Genomic DNA, 15077 nt, shown 5'->3' with positions numbered 1-15077 from the left:
CTCCCAAACAGTCAGTAGGAGGCATTGCAAGGATTAAGAGTTTAATGCCTGAAATCTAAAGGAGGGAAGAATGAATTGGTAGATGAATGTCCTCTCAAAGAAACTTTAAACTTTGATTTGTCTGTTTCACTCACGGGACCCAAAAAAAAAAAAAAGGAGAGTGAAAAATAAAAGAAGAGGACACAAACAAGCCCCTTTAATCTGCACATGACTGGCCAGTGCCAGCATCTACAGCTGTGGGAAGCACATCTGGGCAGCAGTTTCAGATAAACAGGCAAATACAATAATTACTGAGTGCTGCAATGTTTGTCCCTTTTTTTTTTTTTGTATGTATTTGAAACATAACAAATTCATCACCAGAGTACAAAGAAAAAATAAAGAATCCAAACTTTGCTCCTTCTAACCTGATTATGGCACTGCCTCCAGTCAGGCCAAGTGACTTCAGTGTTGTCTTCTCTAGAGCCTCTTTCCCTGTTATCTGCAACAAAGCCAGGGGAAAGCAATTATGGCAGCTGCCTACCTGGGTGAACATTTAAAGTGCTGTTTCTAGAAAGAAGCCTGTATCAAAACAAACACCACACAGCACTAGAAACAGCCCAGACCACACTCTCTGCAACTGGAAATGAGACCTGAATCCATCTGTATTTACCTGTAGTGCTTTACCAAATTCACTTATTAAACAATCTCAAGGGAAGGTGGCCTAACTATATTTCCATCCCATACCTACATCCAAACCAGATCTGACCTCAGCAAGGCATTATTTTTATATCAAAATGTAAATCACAGGCAACGTCTCAGATTTCATTACATACACCTCCCATCTGCTTGTAATGACCTGTTCCAGAATAAAGATGATCTGTCCACAGAGGTCAGTAGGAAGTGAAGGGGACAGCTAGGGAGAGCAAATTCCACAATACGCACATACAAAATATTAAACAAAACATTAAGAGGGAAAGATCAAAACAGAGAGAAAGGCAAATATTTATTAAAATGAAACCACTGTTTTGACTCGAGCTTTAAAAGAACTTGGAAAGAAAAACACAAACAGGTCATTGAGCTCATTTTATGGGCTCAGAGGTCTAAACGGCCCAGGGTTACGTTCCAAGAGAGCTTTTTTCCATACAGACACGTCATGCTTTGAAAAGACCAACATTTTTCTACTTCCCCTCTCAAGCAAGTTCAAAAGAAACACTTTCCAGGTTGGAAAGCTGAGCTGAGTTTTTCTTATTTTTTAGGACAGAAAGAGAAGAGACAGAAGGAGAAAAGACTTTTCTGACTTACCTCATCTCGCATGTAAATACAGACTGGAGAGAATTCACCATGCTGTTCCATAAACTCCCTGCAATAAAAAAGCAAAATATTGTAGCATCTGTCGGGCAGTCCACCCGCTCCAAAACCAATGCAGAGCAACAGTAAGGAATTAAACTAGCTAGTAACACTCTCCTCCACGTTCCTCCAGCAATAACCATAAGACACTTCATAGAGTCAGTAGCAGACATCAGGTAAAGAATTTCTCTGATGTATTCACTGCTGCTTAAACACAGACCCAAACGTTTTAAAAACAAAGGAGAGATAATTAATTATCAAACTGTCTGCTTTTAGTACAGAAATTGAGCACACCATTCTTCACCTGCCTCAGTACCTGATCTGAGCATGACTTGCTAATACTTACTCTTTTTAATTCCTTATCTAAGTTAAGTAAGTCTCTTGTAGTTTAGACTGCACTTGGCTGGGGTACAGGTCCATACATCCATAGCAATAAACACAATGAAATACTGCTCTAAAGCAAATCATCAGAGCACAAAGAGTTTGCCTATCCTAGTATCAGACAGATGAAAGAGAAACAGCAGAAGCTTTCAGATTGTGGAGACCAAGGACAAAATAAAGCCAAAGGCTGCTACTGTAGACAAAGTAAAGAGGAACTCACATTAAGCATTTCAGTGAGGAAGGACACATATGAGCAACGATGCAAACTGCTGACAGGCCATGTGCAGAGGACAGTGTAAGATGCTACTCTTGAAAAGATGCCACTCTTCCCATTTTCCTCTAGATAAGCAATTCAGAAGACAAGAGTCTGCATACCTAAGTGCATCTTACCCCTTTCAATGCAGTGGTTCAAATAATCTCATGTATCATCATAATGTTCTAAGTTACTTAACAACAATCGCTTTGCCAATATTATCTTATGCAGTCTTTCCATGACATCCAAAATACATCACAGATGAGCAGCTTGGAAGAATATACACAATCAATGTCTTACATAATGTTTTAACACAAATCTATTTAACCTTGCACCAAGCGACAAAACAAAATGAAGGAGTGAAGGAGTCAAGCAGCCTACAGAGTAGAAAATGAAAAGAAATAGCCATTAAGTTCCAAGAATATTAATCAGAATCATTTACATTTTGACTCAAAACTCAGCTTCAACGAAATGGAAGTGAAATAGCTGGAACTACAAGTCACTCAGGATTGAGAGCCATGTAGAAAATTATGATACTCAATCCTTGAGTAATCCCCAAGAGTAAGAACACATCAAAGATTTTTTGGCTGAGAATGTGCAGGAGCAAATCTGTTAAGCACAGACCAGAACTAAGACTTCTATTTGGTTTAATTGTAGCAGTCTATCTTCTGTCCTGATCTAGAGGCTAAAACATAAACCTCTCTATATAAAGCATGCAACAGCAAGGTGATATGGGACAAAATGAGTCACAATGAAACTGAGAAGCTCCACTCTACAGTTAGCAAATTCAAATAGACTAACCTGTAAAACCAGTCCTGAGGGTCGGGTCTGGTTTAGGGAAGTCAGGGGCTGAGAACTACTTCCAGACTAGCTGCAATAGATCACAAGGGGTTTATAGTCCTGAGATACCACTCTTTCAGAAGACTTTACCCAGCCACTGCAACAAATCTGCAACAGACACACAGAGAGAGCATCCCAGAGAGGTTGTGGAGTCTCCTTCTCTGAAGACTTTCAAAACCCACCTGGATGCATTCCCGTGTAGACTACCCTAGGTGATCCTGCTTCTGCCAGGAGGGTTGGACTTAGTGATCTCTGGAGTTCCCTTCCAAAGTCTGATATTCTGTGATCCAAACTATCACATCTGAGCGTCGGATTATTAAACAGTTAACTTCCTAACTCAAGATGAACAACCAAAACAACACTAGAACAGGTCTGTCACCATTTGTGGTTATCTCCTGTCATGGACAGAAAGCTCTATACAATGCTTTGCCAGGAATTAAGATATTAAATTCCTAATATAGAATGAACATAACCTTAAGATTCAAACCTCAGGCTCCAACCCCCCTCACTCCTTTCACAGCTGTAACTGAGTAACTTCCAAAGGCCAATGCTTGATGAGGAAAGGCAGGGGGAAAAATCTGGCTTCTTGATTGGAACATGGAAACAAAATAGGACCTAAGACACTAACTTTAGCACACCATGGCAGCCTATGCATGTTCAGACTTTTCCAGACAATCCAGGAGAGCTACTGTTCTCTACCTTTTGAGGATAAGGTTATGCTTCCAATCAGGACAAACTGTATCCCTAAAGGAAACCCTGACAGAGGTGCACAAAGGATAAGGGACTGCTGAGACATGGAGGAAACAGCACAGAAACACAAAAAGACAAATGAAACAGCCTACAGGAACAAATGCTTGAATCTCAAGTTGCCTATCAGGAAAAGTATATGATTACCACTTGAGAAGACAAAAGCCAAGGCAGAATGGAACACATCCTACCCATATAAACCTAGTTTCATTCACCTTTCCAAAAGTATTTTCCATTTCAATCCAAACAATTCTTTGGATGAAAGACTTCTAAAAATGTATGGAAAAATATCTGAACTTCATGAATGACACCACAGAAGTAGCAAAGAGTTACAGTCATCGTTAAAACTGTCTTCAAGTATCCTGACTGCAATCCAGTCTACGTAGGATGGCCTACAAAGCTGCCAGGCAGGCAAGAATGGGGGAGAGAAAAGCAACAGTTCTCCCAAGCCTCATGCTAAAAGAGTATACAATGCTTGTGCCCTCAACCAGTCTCTGCAGAACAGACGCCAAGCAAAGATCCCCCAGAGACTTATTTTTGTATAACTCTTGGAAGCTAGCAGGCTCCTCCTCCAGCTGCTGTTAATCCGTTACATGCATTCACTGAGGCAAGCACACACATCAAACACACTGTCATTTCTTTGATGTGCTGTTCTTCAGAAGGGGAACGGCAAGCAGATTAGATTCCTTCATGTAGTGATCTGACAGGGCCTGTAAACATCTTGTGCAAGGACTGCCGCACGCTGAGAGGAGGAGCAGCCTTACAATAGCTTCCAGACCTTCTTCAGACCCAATTAGCCAAGATGGACGCTGGAAACCCGGGGGAAATTCCAGTGGATTTAGAATACTTCCCCTCACGCACTTAGAGCAGCTGAGCATTCCAGGAAAACATCTCCAGTTGGAAAGTCAAAGGAAGGATTCAGTAAAAGTCAACAACTAGCTGAATAGTTAGTCAACTGAGTCAATACACACTGAAAAGCAGCAGAGGCCACAAAATCTACATGGATGGCTACAGATCCAGCTTGTTCTGCGACTGAATCATATGCAGCATCTTTGCTGTTTGTTGAACTTCTTCAAAGTTTGCAAAGTCCATCCAAACATGTGAGCTCTGCTTCCAGAGGGCAGAAAAGAACAGCTGTGTCTTATGAACTGAAGTTAATAATTCTTAGCACACTGTAGCAGTTGGAAGCTTTTAAAAAAAAGGCAGCATTTACATTAACTAATAGCACTACAATAACCTGTAACAAACCAACCCACTCCAAAGGAGCACAATTACAGAAAAAGCTTGAAATTTAATCCAAAGAAATAATCAACTCATGTAGGAGAAAGCCACACAAAGACTGTTTGTCATTGTCCGTAACTACCATCCCCACCAGTCTTACAGTTTCCAAACTGAAAAGGGCACAAAGTGTGTAGTAAGGTACAAGAGGAACCTTAAAACACCCTGGAAAATTATACCTGGCTTTTCTTGCCTATCTCCTTCCTATACTGAAAGAAATATAACTTGTTCCTCTTTACCACTTATATGAACACTGTCCCTTCTGACTTCAATAGTAAATGTCACAGTGTAGACCTGGTCTCTGACCATTAAAGACAAAAAGAGAAGGCTAAGACTCATTTATATCGTTTGAGAGTCACTAGACTACCTCAAGCATTTCCTCAAACTGTGGTTTAGTGACACACTGCCCGGGAAGGTGGTGGAGTCGCCGTCCCTGGAGCTGTTCAAGGCAAGATTGGACGTGGCACTTGGTGCCATGGTCTAGCCTTGAGCTCTGTGGTAAAGGGTTGGACTTGATCTGTGAGGTCTCTTCCAACCTTGATGATACTGTGATAATACGCTGAGTAGGTCAACTGACATATGCCATTCCTACCCATGTGCTGCTTCCACCTCCTGGATCTGTTTTTCCAGACACAATATACTTCTTGTCATAACTGCCTATGAAAGGCAACCCTTCACTGGGTTAGGAAACTTACCTATCTGCAAGGTAACACAGGCAAAATACATTTTTTTATCTGAATCAACCACTTACAATGATTCACCATAAGGCTGCACAAACATATGAGGAGAGATAGAGAGGAGGGCAGGATGTGAATGCCAACTGTTCGATCCCCTCCTGCTACACAGAAGATGCACCCAATCCAAAGCCCCTCCCTTGGGCCAGCACTGACAGTCACTCCTTTGATCTTGTTATAGGCCCATCATGAAGCTAAGCTAGCAGAAAAGTTACAGCACATCATTAGCAGGCTGGAAGAATTAGTTCTTTCACCCTGCAAAGAGCAACCTCAGCCTCACAGTTCAACCATGTAACCCTGACTTGTTGAGATAACATCAGCCAACTCAACTCCAGAATCACACTGCCTAGGCTATTTCCATTACAGTGTAAAACAAGCAACTTGAAACTGTGTTTAAAGTAATATATGCTGCTATGTGTCACTCTACTACTAACACATAGCCCTAACCAGTCAATTACTACAGCTCAGCTAACAGGTGACAATCCACCACTTGGCGTCCTGTAACTGGACCCTGAAAGGCTGAGCTTATCTGAACATTACTGCACCAACACCCTTACCACCGCTTATTCATTTCATAGCCTTTATAGCACTATAGCCTTGGAGACTTCAAAACAATTTGACACAGAAAGCTCCTGCCTTTAAGAAATTAACAAAAGCAGTTCCTACTTGCACAGTACCACAGCACAGCATCCATACAATGAGCAAGAGATTCACACGGAACAAAGCAACTGGCAGAAGGTGAGGAATGTAAGAGAAAGAAGACAAAAATACAGAACCTGGTAAAAAGCAACCAAAATACATTTTATGAAGAGAAAGGTAAAGCCAACTACAACAGAAAAAATGCAGTGTGGAACTTCTGTTCAGAATAGAATAGCTGTCACAGCTTAAGGGCTTCCAATGCCATGACAAAAATAAAAGAAGTGCCTTTGAAGAAAATTTTATTCGCTTGACATTTCAAACCAACACAGTATTTTTAAGTCAAAACTAAAGACAAAAGAAAGCATTCAGTGAATGCAGACTGGACTCAAATAATAAGATTTCTAACCCATGTATATACTGAATTATAAGGAGCAGAAATTCTTGCATTTAAACTGGACCAAATCAGTCTTCTGAAGATTCCACATTAGCCTGCTGAGAGCTCCAGGTTTCCTTGAAGCACTTCCACAAGAGCAAGCCTCAATAGTGACTCACTTAAGAAAGAACACCCTGCATCACATGAAACCACAGCACAGAAACACTGGTAATCAAGATCACTGAAGCCACTATTTCAGCTCTGGCAGGAACCTGACTTCAAACAAGTTTGTGTGTAAGACAGGTGCAGCAGTGTATCCACGCAGAGTCTCTTCCTAGACTTAACAGTTTGTTACCAGTTTATGTCCTGAAGTAGGATTGCTACTTCAGGATTTACTGCTGATGTTGCTTACGTTATTATTGAATAGCTTGGTGAAAAGAAGGGTCACTGAAAACCCTTTCACTCTCTACAACTCCCTGAAAGGTTATAGCAATGTATGAGTTGGTATCTTCTCCCAAGAAACAAGTGAACAGGGCAAGAGGAAATGGACTCAGATTGTGGCAGGGAAGGTTTAGGTTGGACATAATGGACAATTTTTTCATTCAAAGGGTTGTCAAGCCTTGGAACAGGCTGTCCAGGGCACTGGTGAGATCCCCACCTCTGGAGGGATTGAAAAGCTGTGTAGGTGTGATGCTGAGCGCCATAATTTAGTGGTGACTTGGCAAGGCTGGGTTAGTGGTTGGACTCAATGACATTAAGGGACTTTTCCAAACAAAATGATTCTGTGACTAATGCATCTACGGTGTATTAAATCTGAAAGAGTGTGGATAAGGCAAACATCTGTGTTGTAAAGGAAAACCTACAGTCAAATAAATGTAAATTCTACAGTTCAGCAGCATTTAGCTGGATCACCATAATAACAACTACCTAGTGCCATGCAGAGATCCATCTGAGTAAGTATTTTGTCAATGCATCATTGCTTACCTGCTCTTTGCAAAATGATTGAGAAGTTCCCATAAAGTCTGTTGACAGAGAAAAGTGTCTTGTAAACGGGAGCCATCGTCCAATTGTAAGGCAATCCGAACCTGCAGGAAAAAGACACTGAATTATTCTCAGAACTGAATGAAAACATTTTCCTTTACATTTCTTCTGATATTTCAGAATATTTCTAGAACCTGCTATATTAAAAAAAATTACTTCTTCTAAACACTTGTTGAAATTAGATGCTTGAGCGTGTCCAGAGAAGGGTGACGAGGCTGGTGAGAGGCCTTGAGCACAGCCCTACGAGGAGAGGCTGAGGGAGCTGGGATTGGTTAGCCTGGAGAAGAGGAGGCTCAGGGGTGACCTTATTGTTGTCTACAACTACCTGAAGGGTGGTTGTGGCCAGGAGGAGGTTGCTCTCTTCTCTCAGGTGGCCAGCACCAGAACAAGAGGACACATCCTCAGGCTGTGCCAGGGGAAATTTAGACTGGAGGTGAGGAGAAAGTTCTTCACTGAGAGAGTCATTGGGCACTGGAATGGGCTGCCCCGGGAGGTGGTGGAGTCGCCGTCCCTGGGGCTGTTCAAGGCAGGATTGGACGTGGCACTTGGTGCCATGGTCTAGCCTTGAGAATTGTGGTAAAGGGTTGAACTTGATGATCTATGAGGTCTCTTCCAACCTTGTTGATACTGTGAAAATGGATTATACTAAACCTGTTGATTTAAGCATCAACTTGTAGAACAACTTCCCTGGGGCAGAAGAAAGAGAGCACTTGCACATCTACAGAGAGAAATAATAAACATGGTGCAAACCTATCTGCTGAGTCATGAAGACCTAACCAACTATTATCAGTCTAAAGACTACATGTATAACCTACAACTCACTCATGCTTCCTCACCACTGAATTCTGACATACAATTTAAGAGTGAGTTAATTGGAAATCTCAGCAACAATTCTGGAGGTTCAGTTATTGAGTTCTTAAACACCTGCAGAGAATGGACAGCTCACTGCCTATGCTAACAGACACTTTTCAACCTGAAATATTGTAACCAAGGGCTCATGCAGATCCTATTCAGATAATTTCTCCTCCTCTAAAAGCAAACAAGCAAACAAAAACCAACACACAAATCCCAAGGCATTTCGAAATTGAACACACTGAGGACATTCCTGAAGAATGTCCAACTCCTAATGGTCCCAAGAGAAAAGCCTAGCAGCTGTCCAAGAGATGGAGAATGGTGGAGCACTCTAGGTGTTACTTTATGTTGTAGACATTATTAAGCTTTCTTTTTCAAAATGCCTAAGTTTCCCCAATTAGCTTACTAAAGAAAACTAAACAAAAGGTCACACTGGATAGCACCCAGTCCAGCCAAGTGTGGTCTCATGAAGATCACAGAAATTGGCCTTATTCAGAAGTTTGAGAGAAGCATAAGACATAGAATCAACCAGGTTGGAGGAGACCACCAAGATCATGCAGTCCAACCTAGCACCCAGCCCTATCCAGTCAACCAGACCATGGCACTAAGTGCCTCATCCAGGCTTTTCTTGAACACCTCCAGGGACAGTGCCTCCACTACCTCCTTGGGCAGCCCATTCCAAGGGGAAATCACTCTCTCTGTGAAGAACTTCCTCCTAACATCCCTTTCTCTCATTTTGTGTTTTCACATGCTCCTACCAACAATCTCAGTGCATTCTCTCTCTCTCTGTGAGAGTCTGAGGAGGGTCTGTGTGTGGGGAGTGTAGGTATGTGAGCATGAGGAGGGAGAGAGAAAGAGACACAGAGATAAAAAAAATAGGCAACACAGACTCCTGCAATTGACTGTGATTTCCTTGGGCAATATGTTTGTCATCTGCCTCGGCTCCTACCAGTCCTTGCAGACTGCAAATTGTGATCTGCTGGATACAAGAACTTTTCTACACAAAGGAAACAGTGGCATCATCAACAACTAGCCAACAGAACTATGTCATTTCATCCCACCACTATGACAACCTCCTGGTTTCTCTATGCTGGAGACAAGCCTTAGATTATTCTCAACTACAAGAGAGTGATGACAGCTGACATCACCATTCCCTAAGAATCCAGCCCAGAAATTCAGACTACCAGTTGCATCAGTTTTTGGGCAACAGTTCAAAGCAAAGTATGTCACGAAAGTCCCATTCAGTCAATTAGAAAAGTCTTTTTGAAAATCCCAGGCTTTATATAAAATAGAGACTAATGCCAATTATCTTTTAAGTTTACAAACATCTAAACAAAAGGGTAACAACTTTAAGACCACAGCTGCACCGATGGTATCCCCCAGATCATCTGCAATGAGAAGGAGAATTGGATTCATTTTTCACTAATGAACTGTCTTACAGGCAAAGACAAATCCAAACCCATTCTATTTCTGAAAGACCAGATTTGCTGAAACAACCTGTGATTTATTGAAACCTCCACAGGAAACTGCTGCCAACACACCACAGGAAAGCACACCTGCTTTCACACATATTATCTCAATAAAAGAGACAGTAACAAAAAGCACAGAACCAAATTCATCCCAAACTTACTGCAGCTGGTCAGCATGATTGAGCCCACCTCTCGACTGCCTCTATACTGGGGCATAATAATGGTGCCAGCTCTAGTCACAGTTATCCGGCTATTTTAAATTTCCTACAGTATCTGACACCAGTTCCCTGTTGCAGAGAATTCTTTTGGTCAATTGTTCTGTACAAAGTATTTGTTCATACTGTCTGTAAAATTCTTCCAAATGAACTCTCTTAGTTTATGGGACAGCAGCTCTGTTTAGACTGCACCCTCCACAAGTATATTTGCTCCACCTTCTTGACTCCACAAAATAGCAACAAGCAGTCCAAGAGAAAGCTCACTTTTGTAGATTCTTCTGCTGAAATACAACTACAGAGGAACAACTTAAACTTTCATTAGCTCTTCTCTTTTGCAACCCAGAGATTCCATGTTATAACCACTCCCTAAAATGCATGGTCCTCCTAACACTTTCTGCTGCGCTGCATACTATCTTCACAGAGGAAAAAAAGCAAAATCACTCTTTTCCTTCAGTACAATACCTCCCAGAGTTTATAGAGATAGATAATGGCTGAACTTGATCTTAAAGTTTTTTTTCCAATCAAATCAATTACATGATTCTATGAAACTGGATGCAAATGTCAGATAAAGTCACTGTACCACTCTCTTCTGGAAGACAAACTCGGTGCCATCACAATTTTAACTGAAAAATTTAAGCAGATGCTAGCAGCTTGTGGGTTTCTCTTTTAGTAAAGGCATCATTCAGAGCACAAATATCCTTCTATCACAGAGTCAGAAAGAAAACACTAAGGTCAAAACCAAGTATACAGAGGTTTTACAGAGAAAAACACAGACATCAGAGGCCCCCAAAACTACACTGCACACCCGCAGCAAACTAGAGCACAGACTGCAAAACCTTCTCGCACTACCAAGTTCACTTTTCAACGTAAGTGACATCTAAAGCAACTGCCTATGACAGAATACCACTAGCACAATTTGGCAGAGACATTAAGAGATCAGCACCAACAGTCCTTAAAACTTCCACAAAGTTTGAGAAACTCCATACGAGGAAGTCAGCAAAGAGAAAGATGACTGCCAGTGATAGACAAATGTTCATTCCCAGGCTACTTAAACCAGACCATACATCATTTTTACCACATAAAATGTTCACGCTCATTAACATCTACCCATAGTTTTACAAACCATGCCTCCCACTGCTATAATGACATGCATGAAAGACTTCTAAATCTCCTGAACACGACAGTAATTCCTACAGAACACACCATCTGCAAGCCCTTTCAAAATTATACTAAACAGGGACATTTGGGGGTTGTTAAACAAAGCACACGTCACAAAAACCATTCTAAAGCTGGGTGAGCAACGATGCTGGGAAAGAAGAAAATGAGAATCCTCTAAAAATGTGAGATTTAGTGCAGAGGCAGACAACAGCAGCTGAAATTGCACTTAGGAAAGGGAACTGAGGAGCTCAACTGCTGAGTGACATCATCAGTGATGTTTAAGTTTTGATACACTCCTGGCTTCTAGTTTTGCAACATCCCAACAGCTCTCCCTGTCCTCCAGCGCACAGATGGAGCTTCACCATCACACAGACTGCAAGCAGCTTCACTAAACTACCATTTTCCACCACACCTCAACCAGCCTTGGGGTGGTCTTCCACTCAAGCACTGACCAGGCCTAACCGTGCTCCCATGCTCTTGTTCAGTAGGTCTGATGAGATGATATCCAGCAGAGCTGATAACTGCACAAATGGGGGTCATGCTGTGGAATGAACATACCGTGTTTCCAATTTCCACTTTATTAGTGACTGGCACCATCTCCAGCTTGGCATTGTTGGGCAGTCTGGCAAATCTCCACTGTAGAGAGAGGTCCAACACACTCCTCTGAAACCTAAAGAAGAAGATAGTCCATGAAGACACCAGGAACCATCCAATGTTACCTTGAGATCACTTCAGGGACTGGCAACAAAGCAAAGTCCAGACATTGAGCAAGAGAATTCCCCGCAGGCTGACTAGAACTCATAGCACATGATTCAACAACGGACAAGTGGTAATCCAGAAGAGAATCACCAACAATCATTCTGCATACCAGAAAAAGCTGCAGTTTGTGGAGGTCACAGATAAAATACTCAAATGTATGTTCCTTCTCAAGCTTGAAAAAAACAGTAACTGAACACAGACTGAGGCTTAATGTTCACTGTTAAATAAAAAGGTACTTTCTCTTTTTGCTAACACTAAGGCAAATAACCTCTTGGTTATGCTACAGCAGGTGCACATAGTCAACTCTCCACAGAAGAGGGAAGTCTGACCAGCCTGTGAGCTTGCAGAAGTGTATGTGCAGGAAGGGACATCTGGGTGGAAACTACACAGGATTTTGATCGACCCCAAGAGCATAAAGAACTTGGCACAGGAAAACCGGGAGACTAGTTTGAACAAAGTCACTTCAGGGAGCATCCCGACGCACAGCGTGTGGCTCCTCTGCCCAGGGAATCAGTTCCTCACCCGCTTCCATGCAAGACTCACACAGCTGTCACGACGACTGAACGAAACCTGACGTCGGTGACAGCTCGAGGGCCCCCGGATCCCTCTCTGACACCCGCCGGCCCCACCCACACCCGGGCCGGGCCCGTGCGCCTCGCTGCGGGGCGAGCCTCGCGGGGAGCCACAGCCTAGGACGGGCCGCGGGCACCGGGCGTGGGCCTCGACGGCAGCGCGGCCGGCAGCTCGCCAGCGACAGGCCCCGCGGGCCCGGGACAGCGGCCGCAGAGGACCAGGCGGGGCCTCTTCGACCGGCAGCACAGCGCGGCCTCCACCCGGGCCCGGGCCGCGCTGCACCTCCACCAACCCAGCAGCACGAAGGTGGCCCCGCGGTGAGACTCACTTCAGGCCGTACTCGCCGGGGCTGCCGCCCTGCTTCCTGCAGACCTCCTCGAGGATCTGCGGAGAGAACAGAGGCGTTACAGGCCGAGCCGCGGCTCCGCCGCCGCGCTGCCGGCCGCCCCCACCCCCAGACCCACCTGGAGCAGCACCGTGCCGGGCCCCACCCGCACCGTGACCCGCCGACCGGTGGGGGCCAGCACGGACACCACAGCACCCCCCCCGCCCGCCGCCGCCGCCATCTTCCCGCCCGCCGCCGTGCCGGCCCCGCGCGGCTGGGGCGGGGCTGGGTCCTGGGCCGGCCCTACCGGCGGGCACCGCCCCGCCCCGCGGAGGACGGCAGCCGGGCAGCGCCGAGCTGTGCCGCCGCCGCGGAACGGGCGGGTGCTTGTCCGGTACAGCGGCATTTACGTTCCCCGTGGTGTGGACGGGGCAGCTGGTGCCGCCGGCGCTTGCTAGCGGAGCTGGGGAGGGGACGTGGAGGACGCCGAGCGGACAGAGGAGCCCGCAGCGCGGCACGAGTTGAGGGAGCGGGGCGGGTGGAGGCAATTCCCGGCTCTACCGGACCGGACCGGGCCCAGGGCCTTACGGGGAGCTAGAGGGGAGAACAGCATCTGCTGGCAAGGCGTAGTGCTGGTCTTTGGGTGTCCAGTTTAGTTACCTGAGGGCTGAGAAACTAAACCTCGAAACACAGCGGGGCACCCCGAGTCCCAGCGGACTGATGGGGGCCAGCCCACATGCTAGATTTACGGACAGGAACCTCTCGCGGATTTAAGCTCTTGCCTCTTTACCAAGCAGTGATGACAGTGGCAAATAATTCCATAAACATCTACGTGTACAAGAAAGGAACTGCTTGGGAAAATACAAAAGGTGTTGCAACAGCCAGTTTCCGAGAGTAGCAGCTTGCCAAGCTCCCATCGTCAGATGAGTGCTTAGGCTCTGTCACAATCGGAACGCTGCTGGTAAGACAAACTACAGCATCCCGCATCCCGCTACCTTCAAAAGCCATTTCTGGCCAGAAGAGAAAAAATGCTGATCGGACATCTCATGGCTAGTGTTGTGAACTCAGCCATTCAGATGAGATGGCTGCAGCTAAGGGTCCAAAGATTATCTTGTTTTACAAAAGAAAACTTCTCGGAGGCTTCGTTTCATTTATGAGCTTCCCCTTCACCCTCAGCACTGCCTTTTCTGGATCGAAGGTGCCCTCAAAGACTCAACTGCAGTCTGTTTTGTTTGCTGTCATAAAAAAAAATTTAGTTTGGGTAACCACTGGAATTTATTTAGCCTAAGTTGTTACCACATGCCAAATACTTTCTCTACTTCTATATTTATCATATATGTTAAGCTTAAGTCCCCACTGCCACCCTCAATGCCCACAAAAATGTCTGCTTTGCTTGGCTTATAAAGGGAAAAGATCCTTTTAAGGAAGATAATTTTGTGAAAGATAACACTTGCTCGTTTTTACCATATCAGCAGCGTGAGAGAAGGAAGAAAAAGAGAGGATGGGAATAAAAATTATAGTGAGTTATCCCCTTGCTTATGCATGTGGATTCCTAAGCCCACCCAGCACCATAAATGTTCATGAAAATGTAGTAAGAGTAATAAAGGAGATCTCAGCATAAATATAATACTTTAAAATGTCTTTTCATTTGTCCCATTCTGTTAGGAAGTATCATTGTCATATAACTTGTACAGCTACAGCATTTAGGATTCAGCACCCCAGTCCATATCTGCAATTTCCAAACACATTAAAACAGTTTAAAGTGATGTATTTTACTTCTGGAGTCAGGAAGAACAAGGTGTATACATTCAGCCTGTTTTCACAGAACAGCTGATCAATAACATGTCAGTCCACATCAGATGCATGGCTATGAGTCGTATGTTGATACCCTCTACATTACCTATGTGCAGCGTAGCTGTGTCTGGAGGTATTATCCCCATTTTCCTCACATTTGTCCATTCTCAGCTTATATTATGGCAAACTCTGTTCATACTCTGAAATTCGGCACTACTTAAGGAGTTTGTAAATCACCATCCTCTCAAGGTTGTTCTTTTCTAGGAGAGAGGTCCACATTTAAGAGCTAGACTGGCTTGGCCCAAGGTTATCAACACATC

The 15077-nt window shown here is 44.2% G+C and overlaps 1 protein-coding gene across 1 annotated transcript in view; it reads right to left on the bottom strand.

The window, feature by feature from the left end:
- The window catches only part of ASPSCR1 (ASPSCR1 tether for SLC2A4, UBX domain containing), a 45843-nt gene extending 32639 nt beyond the window's left edge, over window positions 1-13204 (bottom strand). The window contains exons 1-6 of the mRNA XM_064150841.1: window positions 13103-13204; window positions 12967-13022; window positions 11865-11976; window positions 7556-7656; window positions 1282-1339; window positions 405-478 (exon numbers count right to left, since the gene is read on the bottom strand). Of these exons, the coding sequence (XP_064006911.1) occupies window positions 405-478; window positions 1282-1339; window positions 7556-7656; window positions 11865-11976; window positions 12967-13022; window positions 13103-13204 (503 nt within the window). The remainder of the gene's footprint in view (window positions 1-404; window positions 479-1281; window positions 1340-7555; window positions 7657-11864; window positions 11977-12966; window positions 13023-13102) is intronic.
- Between the last annotated feature and the right edge of the window lie 1873 nt (window positions 13205-15077).

Source organism: Pogoniulus pusillus, chromosome 11, assembly GCF_015220805.1.
Source record: "Pogoniulus pusillus isolate bPogPus1 chromosome 11, bPogPus1.pri, whole genome shotgun sequence".
Taxonomy (NCBI): domain Eukaryota; kingdom Metazoa; phylum Chordata; class Aves; order Piciformes; family Lybiidae; genus Pogoniulus; species Pogoniulus pusillus.
Note: the sequence above shows the minus strand (reverse complement) of the source record. Positions and strands in the feature narration are given on the sequence as shown.